The 26,429-nt window shown below is 32.1% G+C and overlaps 1 protein-coding gene and 1 long non-coding RNA gene across 2 annotated transcripts; one reads left to right on the plus strand and one right to left on the minus strand.

Moving 5' to 3' along the window:
* The first annotated feature begins 10,618 nt into the window (after positions 1-10,618).
* On the plus strand, positions 10,619-12,432 carry LOC111031168. Its single transcript, XR_002604171.1, has 4 exons — positions 10,619-10,803; positions 10,879-11,056; positions 11,840-11,972; positions 12,058-12,432. It is a non-coding gene; the product is annotated as an uncharacterized LOC111031168 (long non-coding RNA).
* LOC111031167 (EF-hand domain-containing family member C2-like) lies at positions 10,890-24,103 on the minus strand. The gene is made up of 11 exons (XM_022310997.1): positions 24,044-24,103; positions 19,126-19,308; positions 17,626-17,779; positions 17,014-17,243; positions 16,604-16,858; positions 14,651-14,898; positions 13,648-13,925; positions 13,128-13,306; positions 12,651-13,075; positions 11,469-11,571; positions 10,890-10,995 (listed from the first exon to the last, which is right to left on the minus strand). Exons 1-11 carry the CDS (start codon positions 24,101-24,103, stop codon positions 10,891-10,893), a joined length of 2,220 nt encoding a protein of 739 aa, XP_022166689.1. The 3' UTR covers position 10,890.
* Positions 24,104-26,429: the final 2,326 nt, after the last annotated feature.

Consider the following 26,429-nt stretch of genomic DNA (forward strand, 5'->3'; position numbering starts at 1 on the left):
AGTGAAGCTGAGTTTCCGATGATGCCTCCGAGGTTGGTTTTCGGCGCGTCAATACGAGAACACGCTGCTGTTATGGGTATTTGGGTCAAATTTTTATATGCATTATTATTATAATTATTATCAGAGGGAACACAGTGTACGACCTACGCCAAATATTATGCCTGCCATACCTAGCACATTATTATACGACTACACACGAACGTTACAATAATATTACGTATATACAATACAGTGATGTGGAAGCCACTTTTTTTTTGTTATTAAACTACATAAATTGGGATAATACCTAATAACGAATTACCCGTCGAAATTGTAGTCGGACATAAGTCTCGGGTAACTTTTAATTTCGTGTGTTTAAAATCATCACTAGCACTCAATATTTATATTATCAATACGCAATTAAGTAATGGCAATCAATAATATGCAATTATATACCTATATACAATGTCTGTTTAAAATCTAAAGAACACCAAAATGTACTCTTTATTTTTTCAATAACAACGTATTTTCCACATGTGAATATATTAATTATTATGAAAAACAAATCTTTTTTGCCAAATAGCTCTGTCAAAAATGTTGCTGTCAGAAATTTATTCATGAATGATATATTTCCACATACAATATTATCAATTCAATTGATTCTTAAAATAAAAAACATAATATTGAAAATAATAAGGTAACGAGTTATTGAGTGATCTTACTACTAATCAGTCGGTGCTTCAAATCAATTTCAAAATAGATTTTAAATATCGTTAAAAATCATTATGTAATATTCTTCTACGAAATTAAAAGTGATATCAAAATCAAATATTACTTTTAATGATATTCATAATTTATAGTGAAAACGAAAAACATTTAAATCGATAACTTATACCAAAGTAAAAATAATCTTATAATTTTTATAATATGCAAATCAAAATAATTTTTTTTTTAAATTCAACAATAGCCGATAGGTTTATAATGCGTTGTTCATTTGTAGGTACTAGGTAATAATAAATAACTGATATTTCATTTTTTAGGCAACAATATGAAAATCATAAAATTATAAAATCAATATATATTATTTGAAATTTAAATCAGAAAAAACAAATACCGATAAGTCAGTTTGAAATTGAAATTGTATTTATTTTGAAGCCTTGAAAAAAGTGCCTTATAAAGTTATAACTATTACGTATAAATTTCTTAAAATTAAATTACCATACAATCGCTTGAAAAGTATTTTTGGTGCAGCAGCTTGAAACCATAAGTCACTCTCCCCCCAATACTGTCGGTATATAATATAATATTATAATATATATATTATTTTTATACACTGCACATATTCGAGTACCTATGGATAATTACGAAAGTACGGAACTCTATACTGTCGTACCCTTGAAAATCAAATCAGAAACCGTCAAAATAATGATCCGTTCGATATACAGTCTTGAGTCTTTTATAACTATAATTTTTCTTTACCGATAAGTATTAAATAGCTGCACGTTACGATTAAATTAAAATCAATATAAATACTTACACTATATGTGTTTGTACTATATTACGTCTGTTGTTCTGCAGTGCAAACTGTAAATATCATACAATTATATTATCATTTACAGATATAGTTGTTTTATATAAAATATAATATTATATTATAATGGGTAATAATTCAACGAATCACACGATTATATTATATTAATGAGTAAATAAATAATTATCGATATTAATACTTAATTGTAATGTAAGATAATTTAATTCCATAGAATAAACACTGATTATTATTGTCCGGCTATATTATTACTGGGATATGAACATTATCCAAAATTGGGCAAACCTATGAATAAGTATTATTTGAATAATCTTCAAAGGGAATAATGCTCACCAATAATGCCCATTATAATGGATAATAATGCGACGAGTCACACGATTTAGTATTTATATTAATGATGTAAATAAATAATTATCGATATTAAAATATAATTGCACTGTAAGATATAACTCGCTAAGCACTAATTATTATTATTCGATTATATTATTACTACTGGGATGTGAATATTATCCTGAGTTGGGAAAATCTATAAATTCACATATTTGAATAATATTCAAAGTCTTAGGTATACATTTGAACATCCATTCTCATAATATAATCTTCAAACCCTCATAATAATTTTTTAATTATGTTGAATTTGTTTTTTTTATTAAAATTCCAGAAAATAACTTATGAAGAACCTTGTATCCTCGCACCTTGATAATCCTTGTGGTACCTATTAAAATCAAAAAAAAAAAAAAAATGTCACGAATTTAAATGATTTGCAAATTTTTGTTGTTTTGACATCGGTTATTTTTATGATACCCGAGAAATGTATTTTTCGAGATCACACCATTAGACACGTTATGTGTGTATCTGCAGATGACTGTTTAATTTTTCTCAATTTTTAACCCGACTACCGGACACAGCAAATACCAGTATATACTCATATGTTTGCTTCGATTTTTCATTTCTGTGTTTGCGCAAACCGCGGATACCCATCATGCAAAGTCCCGAATCGATAAGAACACTCGTATGTCGTTACTGCGGTGTGCGGTGCCGCGAAGTGTACAACAACAATATTGTCGGTTTACACCGAACGCGCATAATATCGGCTAGTGAAAAATATATCGTACGCGTCACCACGCGATCATACATTATTACCGTGCGCGCACAATAATACCGTGCGCGTTGGGCGGCGGCACGGGCATAACGCCCATACGATTAAGTACGGCGTACAATACGGTGCTTTTGCCGGAATGATAATATTGTGCTGCAGCCGACGACGCGACCTTGAAATCGTACGATTTTCACAAACTCGCATTACAATCGTAACGAGCAATAACGACCTGCAGCAACGACGGTCGCCGCCGGTGCACAAAATGTACGGTAGTATTGTCTACGAGCGTATATTTTATCGTAGTCGTCGGACGAGTATAATGACGTGCATAGGACGTATATCGTCGCAATAATTACGATTATATTATCGTTACCGCACACGATACCTGTGCGTTTTACGTCTCGTACGTCGGCGTTATGGCCGACGAAATTTACGATTATTATTTTTACATTATTCCGAATTCCGATAGACGCTACCGGTGTCGGAACCCGATAACCATCGAATACAACACGAAACTCGAGGATAATGATATTATGACGGTGTCTCACCTCCACCGATATTATTTATTGAATTTTTCAGACGAGTACAACATTATTATAAATCATGTACCTACGCTTAAATTAGTGCTCGTTATATCGGAGCCGTTCCAAACATTTTCGGGGACGGTGGCAAATCAACGAGAGGGCCTCTCGATCATCAGAACACGATATGATGAAAGAAAAAAAAAATAGTCACCTAGATTTGCAAAATTATGGCAAAATGTATCGCCAACCACTGACCAAGGTCATATTTTTGCGAATTCGTGGTATCCGTGATAATGTATACGGTTAACAAGTCTCGAGTATTAAAATAACAACATCTTGCAGACAACCATATTAGCCGGAAGTCGCGTTGAATAATAGTAACAACATTAATATCAAAAGATATTCAATAATATTCGATGATTGTAAAATATAAACGTGTAATTATTAATAAGTATAATAAATAACTATAGTAGGTACTGGCGAATCTGAAGAGCGACGACCCACCGTGGATACTTGCAATAACAAATTTCTACAAAGAAATCGCAATACATTATTTTATCGTTTTTCTATTCGCACTCCGGTACCATGCCAATAATTAATTGTGACAATCATCGTCCAAAAACGTAGGTTATTTAAATGCGTAATATTATAATCATTGCAAATCACAGAGAGTTAAAAATATTGTTTTGTGGTCATAACTCACATCGGCGTGTTCTGGGGGTAAATTCTTAAGTAAAACTAAAAATCTATAAATGGTAATAGAACACCGTTTTCCCCTCAGTTCAATGTCTGAGCCGCAGTTGCCCCCCTCGCCCTCCCCCCGGATTACACCGATGATAGTATGAGAGCTCAACAATGTTGTGTCTAACCCACTCTATGCCATACAGTCTATGATGGCTTAACTATATAATTCGAGTCCACGTTTTGGCACTCAGCTCCATTGTAAGTGGTAGGTACTCCGCAAAGGTATAATATACGCTATATATAGGCACTATTATTATTATATTTTATTTATTTATAGGATTATGATGAATTATAACGACGACAGCTAACAATCATATCATGATGATGCGACGACGTATAAACTCTTCCATAATGTATTATGTCGTTCCGGTGGGGTATGATACAATAATATGGCACCCATACAATATTTTACAGTTTTCATCCGTTCGATCTCACAGATCGGAATGACGAGAGCGCTATTAGCTGTATATATAGGTATATCGCGTAGGTAGATAGGTATAAACCGCGCCGGCATATATATATGTACACCGGTATCGGTATGTGCCTACTATACCTATGTACCATATACTGCGAGTACGTGGCTGTGCTAGTGTGTGTGTCCGTTTATTGTGTTAAATGAACCGAATGAATCGCATACGGTAGTCGTACATTATAGGTAATGTTATATACCTATTATTATATTATCGTTGTATATTATTGTGTTTGCGGTCAGCGGCAAATATAATATATATATAATAATATACCATTGCCGAGACGACTAGTGTCCATCTACGGCGCAGTAAATAATAATAATAATAATAATAATAATAATATTCCCTTTTTTCGTCTTCTCCTTCACCTCACATCACACGGACACACGCGGCCGGTACACCTATTGCCAATATAAAATGTATAGTGATAATAAACGATAAAACGTGTAATACGCCTCCTCGTCTCCGGCATTCCGTTGGCCATCTAATAATAATAATAATAATAATAATAATAATAATATAACGAGATCGATTCGATGCGCACCGCGACGTCCACTGGCTACATATTATATACATGTGCACGCTGGTATTATTATATTTTTATTATATTATACAATACAATGAACGGTCCGAGGGGATTCCGTCTGCGGCGACGGCACACATTACATTGCGTATGCGATACGAATATAATATAATATACGAGTTATTCAGCAACGAATTCGGTCGGAATTACAATAATAATAATAATATATCCTCTCCCGGCGGCCAAACGCTGCGCACCGCCCCCGTGGCGTAATTGCGGGAAACAAACGGCGGCGGCGGGCGAAAAGAATATTACATATTATAGCCCGTCGTGTTCGGACCACCCCCGAATTGTGTGTGTGTGTGTGTGTTGTTTGTTTTGTTTGTTTGTTGGTTTTTTACAACGCCGCATTGATGTGAGAAAAAAATAAAACGACGTTTTGAGTTACCTTTATGAGATCATAAAATAATAATATACGTGGCACTAAGTACCTGCTAAATAATGTGGTCGAAAAAAAAAACAAAACAAAACGTTTAAAGACCAATGCATATTGCTGTTGTCGCCGTGTCCTAGTACACTGCACACGCGTCGTCGTGCTAAGATATTATATAGGTACGTACGATTGAACAATAATTACGTATTATTATTATTATTATTATTATAAAATGTATAAAATAACGTTTCGTCTACAAAACGTTTGTCCGCGTAGCACTGCTACCCGCCTGTACAATTCACGTGGGTACCTATATGGCTATATGGCTATATAGATACGATAATAGTGCAAACATCGTCGGGAATATAAATTTTACGCTCGTGGTAAAAAACCTGACCTGTCTGCGGGGAGGCGCGAGGGGGAAAACCAGCCGACTCCGGTATACGCGTGTATTATATACTGATGCAAGAAACCATATACATACAAACGTTTGTAATACGTTTTAAGTTTTAACCGTTTCACAGACAAAGCGCATCTGTTCTCGACATGCCTCGTATCTGCCCCATTCTTGCATATTATTATTATTATTATGTAGTGTTTATAGTAATACATAGTTTTAAAAGTTACGAAAAAATGCTTAGTCCCGAAGTTTCAGTGTGGATGGGTGGGGGGGGGGGCGTGACGTGATGTATATTTTCCGCAACTATAAGCGCTTCTCCTGCGGTGCAGGTACCAAAAGCGAGCATGGCGCTTACGAGGTATGCACCCGGGCAGACATCACTTTTTTCAGCATGGTACATCACTCGAGTCTCAAAATAACACATTTTAGAAGAACAAAACAGAATAACAAGTATAAAATGTAGGTACGATCGATCATGTTATATTATACATTTCAATAAACACGTCTTTATAAAAATATGTTTTTATTTTTCCACATGAAAAACCTAATATTTCATTATAGGAAGCAGAAATAATAATAAAATCAATGCAATCATTATTTTGTTTAGAGGAATTTATATTATTTTTGCGGAGCACATATTTTTATCCACTGCACGCCAGCATGTACGGTACTATATTATATTTTATTATATAATCATGATGTACAGATTCCTACTACTTCCTAGTAATATCGTATCTGGTATACATACACGATACACCAGTATTATATTCTTACACCAAGTAATCCAGCACGGAGTTACCAGTGACTAATTAAAAATGGCAGTGAATTTACCGTGTCTTAAGCTCCGTTAAAAGTTAACTACACATATTTTATCACTGTAGTGTGAGTGGTTTTGACCAAGTGTAAAAAAAAAATACAGGTGTAAATTAACAATAACAATATACCTAAAATTATAATATAACTATTTTATTTTATGCATAACCTGCAATATAGGTAGTGACAACCCTTAATGAACAAAAAAATATTCATTTTTCGTGAGCCAACAAATCCTTGTGTGAACTCTTTAAAATGTGAAATTTAAAAAAAATTGGCTTCGAGGTGCACATCCTCGGGTATAGGATTACCTACACATGTACCGAATTTCAAATGAGATAGACTTGACTGTGGATCGCTTACAAGATCGCGCACTCACACACACGTACACACACGCACGACACACAAACGTTGCCCACAATTTATATAATATATAGTTGACTAAAAAAGGCTGTATAAATGTATCTACAATAATATTGAATATTCCCAGAGCCATGTTTAGGAATTGTGAGGTCCGGGGATACATTTTTTGAGGGCTCTTTAACTTAAAAGTTATAATTTGAGTTTTTTTGCAATATCGGTTTTTAAATTAAATTTATTTTTTAAGATTATAAATATAAAAAGTCTTTGATAAGTAATTATTTAATGATGATAGGTATGAACAAAACGTTTGACTGTACTATAGTCATATATAAGGGCCCCCTAATTATGTCAGGGCTCAGGCTGCAACCTCCCAAGCCCCTCCCCACCTCATGTAAGGCTATGAATATTCCCGCGAGTGTCGCAAACGTTTCGAAAAAAATGTAATGATAAAATGAAACAAAAACAAACTCGTGCGAATAAACATGTACACGGGTGCAATATACATATTAGTTTTAACTCTGAAGCATATTACATATAGTTTGGCTACAGTAATAAAAGCAACAAAACTATAGAATCATATGGAAATATCACGGTCTAAGTGTGTACATTATAAGGTATGCATAATGGCATATTAATACCATAATAAATAGGTACACGAAAAACATGTCCGATGTCCGATACAATACGTATCGACTATACCTGATAGGTATACATGATATACTCTTTGCAGATATATACCGACAATAATGTACAGGGTGTGTCCAGGTGTCATTATTTATATTATATACATTATGATTATTTTGACAACAAACACTTCCCTTATCTCGAAAAGAATATAATATTATGATAGCTTTTGAAAGTATAATATTTTTTATACATTATTTTAGAGTCTTTACAAAACAAAATAGTGTTTGAAAATTCTAGTTTTTACTATTATAGTGAGTATACCGTCCATGTGCATTTCTGTTCTCAACTCCATCAATCGAAAATTTATAAAAACAATGGCAAGGGGCATATACGACGTAATAATTAACTCTTAATATAAGTAACTCAAAAATTCCGATTCAGAATATAAAATTAAAAATGTAAGTAAACGCTGTCATTATAAGCAATTGAAGTACAAGATTCAAAAAATATAAAACGATAAAAATAAGATAGTAAGATAAACGCATATTTTTTTCAAAAACATAGTATTTTGTAATATTCAATCAAATAGCGAAAATATAATGTCCATATACTCCTTGACGGTTAAAGAAATATGAATTTTAAAAATAATAATTATTGTGGTTGATTAAAATTTAAAACTAGTTTAATGCCCGCATAAAATATTTACATAGAATCGTGGCTATCCAAAAATAATATAAATTATACTATAATTATAATATGGATTTTTTAATAATTTAATTACATGCTATTATACAGCATTTATAGTAATAATTGGTAATCATTTTTCAAAGTCACCCTTCCAAAAACTATATGCGATTTAAATATTCATTTATTCGTATGTTTTACATCCATTATCGATAACTTAATGTGAGCAACAGTCTATAAAAAATCACAAAAATCCCATAAATAAGGCAACTACTTCATACAAGCCGGGGATGTTTCGGGTGTTGAAACACCACACCCTAATAAAATTCCACTCTAAGCGTTTCATATTCGCGTATTAAATTTGTAATTATATCATAGAGTAGTATCATGTACGCTCGGTGTTCACCAAAAATGTCGAAACCTATCGAAAGTGGGGGTGGTAGGTCGTTCAAAAAAAAAACATCTAATCCAAATAATAGTACCGTCATAGAGTATCTTACGTTCAAATATGCACTGCACTACACGTCCGCACTGTGCCGACAAATATTGATATAGTTAATAATATGTTATTGTAACAGTTCGCAGTCGTGGCGCCGCAGTGCCTACACTCGCTAAACGGTACGTAAGACGCATAATCAAAGTCTAATAATAACAAAAATATTAATTATTATAATATACCGTACAGGTGGCGTGTACAGAGGTATGTAAACGTTTCACGGGCGGAATAAACCTTCGAGTTTTACGCTGCCGTACTACCGCTTTGCGATCGTGGCCGCTGGCCGTTTGCCAAAAAAAACATTTGAAACGAAGGTTTTCTCACTCCTCGGGCGGCTAACGATATGGCGGTCAACTATAATATAATATTACCGCGAGATTTAGATACGTTTCATGGTAGAGCGGAACGGTTTGTGTGTGAAGAGGTCAGTGTTTCAGCGTTTGTATATAAAGTATTAAAATGTTATGTTTTTACTGTGTCGTATCAGAGACTCTTACACCATACGGCGACATAATTTCAGATGGATTTTTCAATGGGAAGAAAAAATTGTACTAGGCCCCTAAGAATAAATCCAAGTACCATACGCCCTACTTGTAATTTTGTCAAGGGGTAATTGGAAAATAAATCTCTTTTATTGGTTTTAATTTATTGACGTATAAGTAATAAGTATATTATTATTTATAATTAATAAATCTATTTTTATATTTTTTAATCACAAATAATTAGGTAAATACTAATGTGTATGAAAAAAAATATATTATAGCAATAGATAATTTATATGAAATTGTAAACTATCATAATATTACACCTATTTTCATAATAATATAATTACAAGTTACAATACAGTAGTATATTATCTATATAATGATAAAAACGTATTTAAATACACGACGAAAGAATAAAACAAATCGTTGTTGCCACTACATACGGAGGTTAAGTAAATCTGACTGATATTATAAGTAAGAAAATTATATGACAAACAACCCGTCCGCCATCGGAATAATTTCAAAAATATAAGCCGGTGAGGAAATGCACTCGTCTTCCTTGTCTCCTCCCTCCAGGCTTCGAGTGACGCGTTTCAAGAAAAAATGACTATGAGAATGCATCCTGCACCCTGGGAAATGAAGCGCCTGCTAAACCGTGCGAAACGATTGCAGTTTTGGGGTACGGTAGCGGTTCGTGCATTTTTTATGTCGTGATAGAGATATGCGGTGTAGGTAATATTAACGTGCGGGTTGTGCCCCAATGATGCACCTATACACGCAAAGTTCCGGATTTCCCTTTCGCTTCCGTTTTCCCATACCCGAGTTTAGTCAGATATCGTATGATTATGTATATCATATTATATATGCGTACCTATAAACAGCTCCAAACGTGCTTTGGTATATATATACATCATGTTTTATATATATATATGTGTGCATTGGTATATATATGAGTGTGTATTTCAGACCAAACCAGTTTTACTTATCACACTAGTCTGGTAGTATGACACGACCTTGCGGGCACCTCTGTGTCGGGAAACTATAAAATAATGCGGTTTGCTCGAAACGGCAGCGGCGGCGGCGGCGGCGGCACCGTTCTTCGTCCGGATAGTATAGGACCCACTAGCTGTCCAGACCGCCGCCAAGGCCGGTCAGACTGGTAAATGCGTACACCGTACACGTAAAAAAATATATTAAATATAATAATATAATATATATTAATATATTAATACGAAAACAACAACACACGATACGCGTTTGTCCGCTAAAACCGAGCGTTAGTCGAATTAAAATGTTGGTCATCGCTTCCTGAATGGCTAATGAAGCGCACACGCACGCACGCTGACCACGGGCTGTGCGAGCCAATAATAATAAATATTAATATAATAAAATAAAATATTATTATTAATAATACAACGACGACAACGGCCATAGCGCAGGCGACGTGTTCCGAATAGTAGTAGTTTCGTGATGTGTGTCAAATTGGCATTCTTCGATCGTAATATGCCGTGTTCTCGGCCAGGCACGACGATTTTGATATTATTATTATTTTTACATTCGATGGTATAGTATAGTGACTGGCGGATAACTCGTCTTGTGATAATTTAACGCAGAGTATGTATAATAATATAAGTTTATTTGTTTAAACTCTTAATTTTAATCAAACTTGTTGTATTTAAAATATTATAGTTTGACCGAAATTTAATTTTCCGTCTCGCATACTATTTGCGACACCTCCGACCGCAGGTCATCTATGAACTCGTTCACTCGGATTAAAACTTTTTTGGGTTTGACAAACAACAGTTCCTGTAACACACAAAAATCACGGATATACTTAGACAGGACCGAAAAAACGGTTTCGTGTATTGTAAGTATGCAGTCTGGTTGGTCACAGGATTGAACATCTAGCTTGGATATGCACACGATAGTTATTTACTTGCATAGTAGTTATTCTGAAAAGTGGAGGGTACTTATAACTTAACTCAATATCGAATACAACCAAAACAATATGATTGTGAAGGTATTCCGAAAGCTCTAGTGGTGTTTGGTTTGGGGTAGATTAAAATGCTGCATTCTGGATTCCTCGCTGCAGAGAATGTCTTTTGAAAATGTTACGTGCTTAAATGTAACTTGTAAGGCTGTTGAATCTTAGCAATAAGCAATACTACCATAGCTCACCCCTCTATACCACTCTTACAGCCCTACTACCACTACCATAACTACCATAACCCTCGTCAAGGTATCCTACAATAAACAATATGCGTTCACGTATCACTAACCCTGGCCAATCTGGAGGGAGGATCCACTGGATTTTTCACGTAATCCATAAATTCTACCATTTCTTCGTAGTTCACGGAGCAGCCGTTTTTGGTGTCCTTGAATCTGCAACAGTTTATTGTAAACATCAGTTTATCGTCACGAATATAACAACCCCATGAACATTGTAGACAAAAAACACTTCTCTAGTGTTCATAATCATAACTCTATAGGCATGGTGGACATGCTGTTGATCTGAGAATGCACTCAGCCTATGGTAGGTACCTATGGATTTGATTTCGATTACGAGCGACGAAAATAAAAGGTCATATTACAATTAATTATTATCACTCGAACCATATTGATCTACATTATAAATAATAATATTTTTTAGTTGACAAACATAATTTGATACACAATACAAGAGGCGAATTTGAAATATTGATTATTGGATATTGCAGTAAACAACAACGAAATTTAATATCATGGACGTAATACGACCGATGGAGTGAAATGTCAATTAATTTGTAAGTTGTTATTGTTATACGCATCGTCAAACATATTTACAATTAACATCATCATAATTGGAAATAAATTGGTTTTATTTTTAAGAGTAAAAATTGAGAGCAGTCAACTATTACCTACACACAATAGTGACACAGTCTATCGTCCTGTAATGTATTCATATAATCATTATATATTTTAAAAAAATGAAAATGAACATGAAGTTACTGTGATGATGTGGATACTACGAAAGAATTAATTCGAACAAAATAAACGAATAAACGAAAATAACGTGGATTATGGTAATTGCGTATAATACAAAATAAAGCTTTCCCAGAGGCACATGTAAATGAAGCTGTATGAACGACCATAAAAAAGTTTAATAAAACTATACAATATACATATATAGGTAATAATGGTTTAAACATGGTAAAGTAATATGTGTTGGTAATAAATATATATTTATTGTATATACCAAAACCGGTATTTTGAAAACATTGTTGATGAGCTATTTGATGCACTTATTTCCTGCAATTTTTAATTTGACAAGTTTTATAATAATGGAATAATTCATAAATGATTGGAATTAAACAAATTATATAATATTCTAACAAATCAACTAGTCGGTGTTATCACTTATCACCTTATTGTGATATACTTCTACAGATGACAAAATATGGATTATACTTTTCTTTGCTTACTTATCAACGAGGATATTAGTTATTTCCTCGCTCAACGAGATTCTATTGCTTTTCATCGCCTTGATTGCTTCAGTGCATTCAATGTAACCAACTTCGTCGGATTTCGATTTCCAGGATCTAAAATTATTCTTTAAACCATCAAAGTGTATAAAACAATCTTTTCTCAATTCGCGTTGCACTACACTTCTAAACACATTGTCCGTAAAAGGTTCAAATGGATCTGAGCGTTTGTGCATTAGTGACAGTACTGCTCCAATATGAGGATCTAATTCTCCTTCAAAGGACAAAACTTTTCTAAATTCATCTCTGTCCACCAATTCTCGATCCTGAAAGTATTTCGTTCGAAATTCGTCTAAACTCGGGAATCGACTGTTTATCATTTCACGAGTCTTGCTTCTAACTGTGGCCAAATTACTGTGTGAGAACTGAAAGAATTATACTTTTATTTTAAAATTTGCCCTATTTTTTTATATTTACCTCTTTTGGATTATTGATCATGAACTGCAATGTCTTATCATCGATATCGACAATAATAAACTTGAATTCGTCAATACTGATTTTGACTCCAACCGCTAACTGATGAAAAATGAATAAATCTGCCTGGTCTTGGTTCTCGCTAAACCCACGTTTTGAACGAAACATTCCACCACGCATTCCTTGGAAAAATCATATCAAAATAAATGTATAATATAATACGATGTGCTACAGAAAAATGTTTAATTTTCATATTATAAACTCAATATTTAAGCTAAAAGTCAAAATAACAAAAGGGGAAAATTAGGTAACCACTCAGTTGTACCTACAATAGGTCACGAGCGCAGGGCAAAGGTGGTTTATTGGTCTATATTACTGAGTGTATTTTTTTCATAAAAATCTCTTAAACGTAGATAACCTCTATTGATTAATAATAGTTTTATTTTTCCTGATTATCAAATTATTATTAAAACGATTTTGTAAAATAGGTAGGAGGTACCTACTTCAAAGAACTAAATCATACCTGAATTTGTTTCCCTGTATTCATATATAGCGAATTCCGTATCATCCAAATAGTACTTCAACATGAAATTTCTACCTTGATTAATCGGATCATCGGTTATCATTTTAATGAGAAATCCAAATATTATTCCTGCTCCTCCGTGTTTAATCAAACGTTTCCTCAGTACTTCGTCATAGCTTTTCAGAATTATTTCTACTCGTTTTTGATGCAACATTTCTGCTTCAATTTCTCTCATTGTTTTAGGGGCTTGTATTGGATTGAAGGTTTCTAGAAAGTAACTTATCATAATTAGAAACAAACATTAGATACATTCGGTACTTTCTTGTACAGAAAAAGTATGATTTCGTCAAAATTTGAGTTTAAAATGTCTATAAAAAAATTCTTATATAGTTTCGGATATTTTAATTTTAGAATAAACTACCCATGAGAAACCTTGCCTTATATTTTCAACGTTTTTTAATCAACATTTTTTTCAATACATTTTGAAAATGTAAACATATTTGAATTTCATATGTCTTTAAGAAAAAGAGTCAAAATATTTGAATATTATAGCATGCATTGAAAATGTTGAAAATTTCTAGTAACTACGGTTATTTGTTTTTAAAAATAACCACAAAATTAAAAGATTTAATCGAAAATTATTTTTGAGTAAAAATCTTGTTATTCAATATTATTTTAAAAGCAGTGTTGATTTTTATTTTGATTCTCCAAGAGTTGGTCTAGATTAGCCTTTCTATCAAAAAAGATATTCAAAAATGATAAACAAAGTATTTTTTTACTTAAAATCGTGTATACATAGTACCTACATGTACAAAAAAAATAAAAACACATTATTGTAAAATCAACACATTTTTTGCTCGAATAAAAAATTAAATAGAATCAAATAGCATAGTTTTTAATTTAATGCTGATAATGAAAATAAATAAATATAATTCATTCAATTAATCAAATTTACTCGGAGGTTTCTTTTCTAAATTTAATTTTTATCTGTTAATTATTTCACTCACCTAATCGGTACACAGCTTTATAAAAGTTTTTGGTGAATTCGTCACATGAAACCAGGGTGATAGAACGACCATAAATGTTTAGAACGTGTCCGATAAACAAATCTGTACAATGATAATACGACACTTTTTGCGCAGCCCCAAGCTGAGAATCCATTGTATAGTAAAACGAATTTTTGTTTGTCTCCATAACGTTCAGTATGTCTTGTTTGACATTGTGACCAAGTTGTAAAAGCCACGGGCCTTCCTGAAAATGCAACAAACAAGTTCATACAATGGTATTTAATACTATATTATGTACCGCGCGGCAATGCGTTTGAAACACATTCTAATAATAATCAAAACTTTAAGATTCAATTAAAAGCAAAAACTCATAAGATGTCTCTCCATTTTGTCCTATCGTTCGATGTTCAAGGTCCATTCGAATCAAATTGTAACATTGTTAAACTTACCTATATATAATATACAGAGTGATACACTATACGCATGATCACCCTCATAAATGAAAATTAAATAATGAATTTATTCAAATTCTGATTTTTGAAATTGAAATTGAATTATATTGGATACACCATTTTTTGATTTTGAGCCCAATTCAAAATTTGAACAAGGTTAGTTTTTCTAGTGTTTCAGTTATTAAAAGTTTATACTAAGGATAGTCCTGATAAATAGTTTAATAAAAATATTAAATAGTTGTAATGTTGGACTAAGTATTTATTATACTTGGACCATTTTTATAAATTATGGAAAGATACATTTCTAAAATATTCAAATTACCATAGTTTCCATAATATCTATCAAATCCACTTAATGGATTTATTTAATTTTGTTTTCTAATAGTAAGGTATCCACTTTACCATTAGAAAACAAAGTTAAATAACTCAAAACTACTGGTTCGTATTTTCATTTCGATACGTCAATAATCAAGGAAAATTATCCTTTAAATATTTTACTGTATTAAAAAGGAGGGAAGTTGAATTTTAAATGCTAAATGTAAACTGTGGCTAACATTTTTCTTAATATCGATGTGTGAACTGCTCCAAAAAAAAATAATAATATTATGCAATCTGAGATAGAACCGATAAGATATACATAAACTGCAGCAATTTATTTTTTATACCTATTGCCTACAATATACTGTACGTACATATCGATACGATAATATCAATTATATAAATACCTAAATCGTATAATAATACCTATGTGTTTGTTATTATGTACGTATATTTTTTAATTAATTCTGTTATTTTGCTTACAAATTGGTAAAGTAAATCTAAATGTATTCTTAAGTTCTAACTCAACATACTAAATATTGTTTCCTTTACTTGTGATGATACTACTATTAGTACTTACTAAGTGTAGTTAGATGTCAGTAGAAGTAATTTAAGGTGTAGATGTTTAATATTTAATTCAATATGGAATTTACAACAATGTTTACTAAATAACCAGAGTAGCAAACAATTAATAGCGTTAAACAATTTTAAGTTTAAATATAAATGAAAATAAGTGGTTATAAAGCCAGCGTATAAAGCGATTTCATTTTTCATTTTTCATTTTTACATTTATATACCTAATTAAGCTAAACGATAAACTTTTATATGAAATCCTATCGGTGTGTATAATTTATAGTAGATATATAAAATAAATTGCCGCAGTCTGGGTAATATATATATGTCGCAGTTTACATACCGACTTTTAGAAAAAGGTTTATTTTGCCTCAGTTTATCATCTCCCATACGAAAAAATGAAGTTTATTTATTTCCACAAGTCACTCCTTAAATAGTTTAAACAATCTTAAGAATTTGTCAAAATAGAGTGAAAGGACATTTAAAAATTCCAAAAATCAGATTTTGAATAATTGCATTACTGGATAAGTAAGATGGGGTAAGCAAGATGGTGAACCATCGTGTATACGTGTATAAAGTCGTATAGTTATTATAATCTATACTTACTTTCGGTAACCGTTGCCTTTTCACGATCAACTTATGACGTTTTCCAGTAACTCGGTTGTCGTCAATAATTTCTTCAACCAACTCCATCGTGTCGTCGACGAGGTAATAGAGAACTTCGTAGAAATGCAATTCGCCCTCCATTTCGTCACGGTCGTCCCAATAGCCCCGAAATCGTAAGATCAGAGAGTCGAAGCCATTCGGAGGTGGGTTCCTAGCTGTATTCGCTTTATTTTTTAAGGTGATATCCAGAGCAGTCTGCCAAAACCCGAAACATTAAAACGCTGTTGGCGACACCAAAATGTGGTCGCGATACGAATATTATATTATTATTATCATAGTTATTCGGAATTCTCAAACAACAATAATAATAATAATATACTGATCGCATGCAAAATAGTACAGTACATCACTTTTTTCCTGTACTCAAAATATGGATCTTCTGGAATCGGTTCGTTGTCTTTCGCAGGAACTCCCATCGTGTGCAGGAAATCTCTAGTATATGGGTCGACACCAGTGATTCTTAACTCTTTTCCGTAAAAGATGACCGTAGTGCCCACAATTAAATCGGGTAGCCTGTAATAGGGGCCCGTTTCTTGATCACAGCCAGGTAACGGTATTTTTTGTTTTTTTATGAAACAACCTATGACCGATTTAATTAATATAATAAAATACAAACATAATTTTCAAATTTAATATACATTTATTTGAAACTTGTTATACGTGTTTTATAATAAGAAAGGTTATTACCCTTCAACATTTCATTTCGATCGCTATGGGTTGTATCATAACTATTCGATGGTTTTAATCATTTAAATGCTCTATGGGTATAATTTTCGAAGAATATTATTAATGTTTCAAATTTTCAATGTTAAAAAAAATATTATTATCATTATTTTCCGTTTTTTCTACGTATTACTATAGGTATTAATTGTATGATTTTTTAAATTAGAATTGTTTTTTTTTTTTTAATTTTAAACCCGTTATGTATTTTTAACTATAAGTAGGTACAATTGTATGAGAACCTTGTGGACAGCCGCTGTTCGGTTTCGTCGGCTCGTTTACTTGAATCGTTTCGTCCACCAAAAAATAAATGATATTGAGCCGTTTTAGCATGTAATCTATTCCTGCGGAGCTTCCACGACCCGACTTTTTGTAAAAAGCGTAAAATGTGAGAACCTATATAAACAACATAATAATATTATAGACGTTCGACCCGTATCAATTATGTATGCAATTTATTTTCCTCTTAGAATCGCGTAGAATTGATTGTATTGTACACCGCTATTCTAGTTCAGCACACAAACCGTATAGCCGTGTCGTTTAAGACCGGACCGAAACCAATAAGTAAAACGATACCCCAAATTATACGGCAGACGGACGGACGTTTACTTTGTTTGTAATGAAATCGAATTTCGTACAACAGATGAAAAAAAAATAAAGAAAACTACTGAAATGAACCGTTCGCACACCGTATTGACCGGAGAACATTTCTCGTGCACACGCACTGCAGCCCTCGCTAACCTAATGCTTGTATATTATAGCTTATACCTGCCAAAATTTCTGCGAGGCAGCCGATAATAATCGAAATTCGAGAGCGTTCTGCAGAAATAATCTCATACGCGTTTATTATTCTACACAAGTTATAACAGATATATCTAGTCCATCAATCTGCTGTCCACGATTGGTATCATTTTGTAATATATATAAACAACATATTATTGTGTACCAGCGAAATATTAAATTACAGCGTTAAATATACGTATGGCCGACAGGTACCTAACTCGCGTATTGGGTATTTTTCTTTCCCCTGATGTGTACCAATATTGTGTGACGTTATACTGTTTTCGGTTGCGTCCAAAAACTTATGAATTCTACTCCAATACAGACCGATACATAAAAACTGTACCCTTTATCGGCTTATTAGTCATAATATTGTATAGCAAAATACAGATCAGAATTTTTAATCTACGGACCAGACGCGTACGTCGAAAACGTTTACCGAGTTTACTATACCTCTTTTGTGTTAATTTGTGTTATTTTTACAACCCAAAATAAAAAAAATGACTTATGTTTGCAATTATAATGAAATTTTTATTGTAACACGTAAAAAAAAATATAGAATTCGTATGTAATTATTATGACCAGTACCTACTTACATGAAGACAATTTTTTTTAAATATTTTTTAATTAAAATAAATCACTATAGATAAGTAATAAATAATATATATTATTTTACACTAAAAAATATATAAAATGTTTAGGTTATCATAACATGTTCAGTTTTAGGATATAACAACCTTCAAAAAGTGTGCGGTAACAACCTAGGTACTACAAGTGTGTGTGGTTTTATCCTGTATTTTGGATCAAATGTATGGTTTAGGAATTCAGCGCTCTGTTCGGCCAATCAATATAATATTATACCTATATTCAATACACAGTGCGTGCTTGCCAAGTGTTGAACGAGTACTATATTATTTATTATCACATCCGTCTGTTTGTCTATGGATAGATGTTTTGTTTACCTCTTTATCGTCAAACGCCAACCAATTGCGCATGTTGATAACGTTCTGTCCTTTGGCCAACATCACCATGGCCACGTCTGCGTCACAAAACAAGGGTTCATTTTTTTTTTCTATCGACTTGATGAACCTCACGTTGTCGATGCATTCTAAATCACTCCCTATTGGATATTTATCTTTGATTTCCTGTAAAAATGCAAACGTCGTGTTTCATCGAATATTATATTTTTTTTTTATTTATATTTAACAGTAATTTGAATACGATATTCTCGTATTTAGGAGACGAAAGTCGTTTGAAAAGGCGAGCATTGTTCGTTATGATATTATTATTGTTTTGCAAGGCTTATTCTCCTAAAAACCTATAAACTAGGAAAAATCAAATTAATAAAAGACCAAAGTAATTGTATAATTAGGGGTATACGATATACGCAATGATTGATTGGAAATATAATTTGTAATTTGAAAATAATTTGTGAACAATATTTCTAGATGTACCTAACTACAAGAAAAACTTGGAGAATTCGTAAAATTTGTAAGTATCACAATATTATGTTACACGTTATTTATAACCTATCTATATAGTAGGCACAATATGTGTGACTGGAAGGTGAGAACTACTGGAACTTTTTCATGCGATAATCAAGTCGTGCATGAAAGTATAATAATATAACGCGCTACACCTGCAACTGTAAAAAATCACAATCAATGACTGTAAAACACTAAAATACAACCAACTACATTACATAAAAAAAAAATAGATTCTCTATTCGCGTGTTCGACACGTTTACTCATTCCTGCGAATGCCATCGTGTATTATTAAACTTGTATATAAAATACGTAATATAATAAATATAACTATACCTAACTCGCATAAAAGGACCTACCTATACAGTAATGACATCGGTAAAACGGCAAAAAATAAAAACTTGTAATAACTAAATAAATCGAAATTAGAAAAAAATACAACTAAAAAAGATTGTGACTGGTAATTTAATTTTTTTTTAAATAAAATAAAATATTAAAATAGGTAGGAAAGTATGGGTACCGCTCTGATGTACAGTATGTCATTGTAATGGATGTTTTATATTTGAATTCAATGTTAAATCATTGCATACGAATAACGATTGTGTTTAATAAGGAAAAAAAAATAAATGAAAACAGAAATATTGCATGACTATGAATACCGAACTTTTTCGATGAACTAGTTTTTTTTTTTGATAAAGGTTCTATTAAAATAACTTATGTTAAATAAGAAAACTTTTATGAATATTTCCAACTGAAAAATAATTTACAACATTTGAAAAATGTCTGATACCATTATGAATAGCACAAAAAAAGTCAAATATTTTTTAATTTTTATCATATATGCAAAATGCGAATATAAAATAAAATCGATTTTTAAAAAATTGGTTTCACTTAAAACGTCCAGGTTTTTGAGAGGCTTTTAAAACTACTGTGAATTTTTAATTTTTCCTTCCCAACTAGATTCACTTTCAAATCAGAAAAGATGCTGATGTCAAAAAGCAGAGAATTTTCACTTCACCAAATGTCGATGACGGACCGAAAAAAAACACACATCATTGTAAATACATACAATTCACTCATCGCTTCGCTCGGAATCTTATATTTTTACTATTAAAATTCACAACACAAAGCAATTATGTTCGTAGCTTATAGACCCAACTAACTACCGGACCAATATTTACGAACGTTACAGAAATTTTTATTAGAAATTATAGAGACAACAAAAAAACTTAGAGATTGTTAGAACCGCAGTGGTTCAACCACATTCAAAGATATACCGATTTCTACAACCCATACCGATATAGAATTAATTCTCAGGACGAAGTGCAACTATGCAGACTTGTCCGTGAACCGAGATACACCGACCTAGTGTCGAATTTTTATTCGTTCATTTTTTCAGAGGAGGAAATCGGTTTGTATACAGCTATGCTGATGCTATAAAATATTATTGACTACATTTATGCATCTTTTACTTAGTATCTTCTACCTATTATAAGTAATTAACTATTTACTTATGTTGGCAAATACTAGTAATTGAACAACGGCGGCGCAGCGATATAATGTATCGAAAATATTGATTGCAATATTCGTTATTATTATATACAGTCTTCGGACCGGAAGCGGAAACGCCGAAACGGTGACAAAGACTTTTTTGCACAGACGAAATTCACGTTTGGCTATAAGTCATAACGCAATAAACATGATATTATATTCTATATATAGGCACACAAATATATATATAGTACGTGGCGTATTACACTGTTATGGTCTGTGACCTTCGGTCGTTACTCTTTACGCTACCCGCAGAGTTTTTCGTAGGATATATTATTATTATTATTATTATTATTATATTATATAGCGAACCGAAATAATGACTATGGCAAACAACGGAGCCGTGAAAATTTGCGTTATGTACCGCCGAGTACAAGATATATACATACCATTGTAAGTAGAGGTATATAATGTAATGTACAGCTGCTGTAGGTACGTCTATATGCACACACACACACACACACACGCACACACACACACGCGCGCGGTCGAAGTATATACCTATATAGAGTGGATCAAACGTATATATTTACGTGCATTTACGTACATTATTTACAGGTAACTACTGTTTCTGCTTTGCTCGTCGGAAAATTGTTTTCCTTAGATTTTTTGATATTTTTTCACGTCAGTTCAGAAAATTGATTTGTTCGATGTTTAATCCGCAGACGCGTTGTACAGACCAGTCTATATAATACGATATATCGTATACTATTAGTTACCCATTTTGTAAATACGTGCTGCAGTGGTCCGACGATATATTACATTATTTACTACCTGTACTAGCATATCATGCCGGTGCGGGATGATGGACGGTTTTCGACATGGGAAACATATATGTAATGATAATATATACGCGGTGTAGTCTCACCCGCTTTGAATGGTACGGCCGAGACAATGATAATAATATGTCAAATCATAATTCGATTGTAAAAAAAAGTGTCAAACATTCTTTAAAAAATGTATACGAATACATCGCATTTGAACACCGTTAAGAATTGAAAAACATTTTTCGGAGTCCTTCAAAAAATAAAATTAAAATAAAACCTTTCGCACTGTCAGTTGATGTACCTATATATATATACATATATATATATATATATAAATATATATATATATATATACACCTTGTGGGTAGGTACAGGGAGATTTTTTTTCGTTATCCAGGCGATATCTCGGTAGATAAAAGACATTTTAGATTCTGAGAGGAGGAAACAACAATGATGTGTGTTTTTATTTTTTATTTTTTGTCTGAAGATACCTTTTCTACCAGAAACAATGCTCTGATCATCAAATTTTATGGCGGTTTCTAGTGACAAATTGGATCTAGTTGTTACTTTTAGCCTTGGAGATGTCGGAGTTGTAAATTCTCAGTAGGTAATTAAAATCCACAATATTTTTTATGAGCCTTTGAAGATATAATTTTGACAAATTTATAAAGTAAATATATACTTTTATGATAATAATTAAATATTATTAATATAATAAATGAAATGTTTACGGAAAAAATAAAATCAACCTACCGTAATACTAATAGTAAAATAAATCAATTCAATAATAAAATCAAAATACATATTATCATGAAATATACTTATAGAAATATAAGATGACTGACTGAATCAATTCAGTCTTCGCTCAAAATCATTTTTGGTTTGGAATTATTTAACATTGAATTCAATTAACACATACATTATAGTGACTATTACACAATGACAAGAAATACTCGACACTCTACACCTAGGTAGTAGTACAGCACAGCGATTACCCTCTTTCCCCTTTTTTAATTTTTTATTTGGTTTTTAAAATGTTAAGAATAATTGTTGAAATATTATTTATTTCCCAAGATATTGAATGACTCTCGATGAAGGGATCAGTTTAAAAGTCAATAGGTACCTATTATATGATTTGATTTACATTACAGAATGTTTATGACACTAAATGTATAGGTAAGTACCAACTATTGATACTTTAATACATATACCTACCGTAGGATTTAAAATCAAAATAGGTCTATATTCGAACTTACTTCGACTTATATTTAGTCACAACAGTTATAACATATTATATATATACATAATATAATATTTTTTTTTATTTACTTTATCTTCCGCGGTATTATTATGCTAGCATAATATATTATATTGTATACAATATAGTTATATATTTATTGTATGAAGATTGTATTATGTATATTATAAACGATCATGACCCCGGACACGCCGATGTCAATGGAATAATGCGACACTTTTGGTGTAGGTACTTATGCGGTGGAGGCGTCGTCCGAGTAAAACATTAATTATCGGTATTTATTTTCCATACAATATACCTACAAGACATATTAGACAATTGTCAGCGCATAAAGTCTCTATATCAATGCATTAAAGAAGTTATTTTTTAACGGATATTGGAGCTAACACAGGTGTCGGCCTTGTACGGCAGTGGTACTCAGACTTTTTCGAAACCCTGCTCCCTATATTTGAACTAATTTTTTCCCACGGCGCCATTCCCCAAGTCAAAGCGTGGCTAATCATAAGGTTGTCGACGCCGCCTTTTAGTTCGCCAATATTTATTTTAGACCAGATAATTTAGACCACAGACTAACCCTGTAAGTAAAGACACCGCGGTTTAATCCTCGGCACAGACTATGAGATTCATTCCTGTACGCGGTCGCTAAAAAAACTAGTTGAAATCTGCGGTGAGGTAAACAATTTTTTAATATCCTATTATATATCGCATTTGTATAGAGGTAGGAACGATTCCGCCAAGTGACTATACGTCTTCAGCGTTCCGAGAAAATTCGCGTAGACAATAAAATAAACATGTGTGTATAATATGAATAAGAACTCACCGTGTACGACTGGTAGATACCAGGTATTTTTGGCAACAGCGTACCACCGCACTGGTCCATTTTGGCACCGGAACCTAATAACAATAACGATAAAATATATGTCTAATATATTTTTTATATTGTATAAAATATTTCCTAGATGACGAAAATGTGCCGTTGGAATATTGACCGACCGTATCCCGGGAAACCGACCTGTTGTTTCTAATGTCCACTACGATAATAATATTATATATAATATGACGTGTATAGGAATAATACATAATAATAATAATGAAATAAAATAATTAATTATTTACTCGAGACTGGAACATTATTTCAATCTTTACTGTTCGGTATACATATTGTACTTGCCATCTGTGGTGAACCGTAACCGATGACAGGAGCAAAACAATAATTTCGATTTTTCATCATCACGTGCTTCACGAAATAATAATTTTCTGCACGCAACACTGTACGACATAATATTATAGATTTAAATGTGAGCGTAGGTTATAATATTGTGGTGACAACAATTTTCATAAATACCATAATATGTCATCATGTTTTCCCACGACTCGAGATGCATAATATGGCGACTTCCGATCTGCAGGATTATATTTTGATTAATGCACGCATTCCATCATGTATTCTTAGTTCAGTGGATGATACCAAGATTTTAGAGTTTTCACAACACTATATACCTATGTATCATATTAAATCATCATATAAATTTTTTCTGAACGTCACAAACGTAATTTTTGTCTTTAACTCTCCTGCCTATATCTATCAACTAGGTACCTATACATAGTTCTAATAGGCACCCATTAGCGATATATGTACATAGACTACCAATATGGTTTATATAATATTATGACATCGCCATCGTTCGCGTCCAAACTATTTTTAATTAATTTTCAATTGCTGAACAATCGGGTCTTAATATTGTATATAGAAACAAAAAAATAATAATATAGTACTGTAGGACGGAAAACAATCTCAAAGTTTATCGAACCGTACACAATTTTACCATTAAAAATGATGTCACCACATAATAATTTATAGGTGAGTGAGCTATAAAGACTCGTTTGGTATAGATAATAGTATTATATGTATACAACTATGATAAGTACATAAAATTATTACATTTTTATGATATTCGTCTGCTTGATAATGATCATTGATTAAAAGAATATATAATTTTACTTACTTTCATGAGCAGCTGCCAGCTTATACATACATATTATATATAAGTACTTTTTTACAAACATTTTCGATTGTTGATTATGGGTTGTGACTACGCGTAGGTTCCAAGACAATAAAATTGTAAACCAAAAATGTGAAGAAACACATTTAATTATTATATTGTAATACATAATATACATGTATATTGTTGCTAATATTTATCAAGTCTAACCATGTGCACATGAATCATGAATTTGAAAAATATTTTATCTACACAGAGGTATACCAATACCTATATATTATAATATTGAAATAATTTATGTTCATTATCTCCGTAGCATCTATTTTCGTTTGCAGTATAAAAATTCTCATAGTATAAACTATAAAATATATAATATAGGTATAGATACAATCGTATGGTACCGATGCAATTTCTGAAAGTGAACTGCATGTCTGTATGGGTGATAAATATGCCAAATATACCTTTAATTCTAAATGTATCAAAAACATGCGTTATAAATAGGTTGTTGGTATATTGCAAAACATATTTTTTTTTTTTATTAAATATTTTAATTTTATCAAATATCTGTAAGATCTACATTGTAGACATTGAAACATTGAACTACATTTGTTTTATATTTTTAACATTTACACATTTAAAGGTTTTTAGTTTTTAGTATTTAATATAAATTTAATTGTGTTTGTATTTTGTTTTTAGCATTCGATATAATTGTTGAAATTTCGTGTTTCCTTTGTCATAAACTAATAATGTTTTAATTGAAATGATATTAATTAAAACGGGTGGCGCCAGAGTTGGGTACAACAGTTTATATAGGTTATTGGTACAAATACAACCATATACAATTATAGGGTCTAGTTCGTGACTATTTACAATTTACATACCTGAACTGTATGACACACACATAAGACATAACTGTAGGAATTCTTAGGTCTTCGGTGACCAGATGTATCGTCGTACGAAATTTATAATAGTATGTATACAATACTTAAAATATGTTTAAGCGCACTAATAAAAAATTGTCAAAAATCTTAATCTTATAGTCCTATGGTTGTATGCTACAGGGTAGTGTGTGGGTGAGTCGTAATACGACATTGTATACTTTGTATGCATAATACAACGTGTCAACATAAAAAACTGTTTCTTAATAATATAAATCACGGATAGTAACAACGTCTATAAACTGCACACAGTCGTGTAGCAGGG

The sequence above is a fragment of the Myzus persicae genome, unplaced genomic scaffold, assembly GCF_001856785.1.
Source record: "Myzus persicae strain clone G006 unplaced genomic scaffold, MPER_G0061.0, whole genome shotgun sequence".
NCBI classification, from domain to species: Eukaryota; Metazoa; Arthropoda; class Insecta; order Hemiptera; family Aphididae; genus Myzus; species Myzus persicae.

Bases quoted from the DNA above. Each gene is read 5' to 3' on its own strand.
- LOC111031167 (XM_022310997.1), bottom strand. From the start codon at position 24,103: ATGGACCAGTGCGGTGGTACGCTGTTGCCAAAAATACCTGGTATCTAC. The intron at 17,244-17,625 runs GTTCTCATACAA...AATCGGTCATAG, and splicing joins GAACAGCGGCTGTCCACAAG to GTTGTTTCATAAAAAAACAA. The intron at 13,307-13,647 runs GTATGATTTAGT...GATTTTTCCAAG, and splicing joins ATACAGGGAAACAAATTCAG to GAATGCGTGGTGGAATGTTT.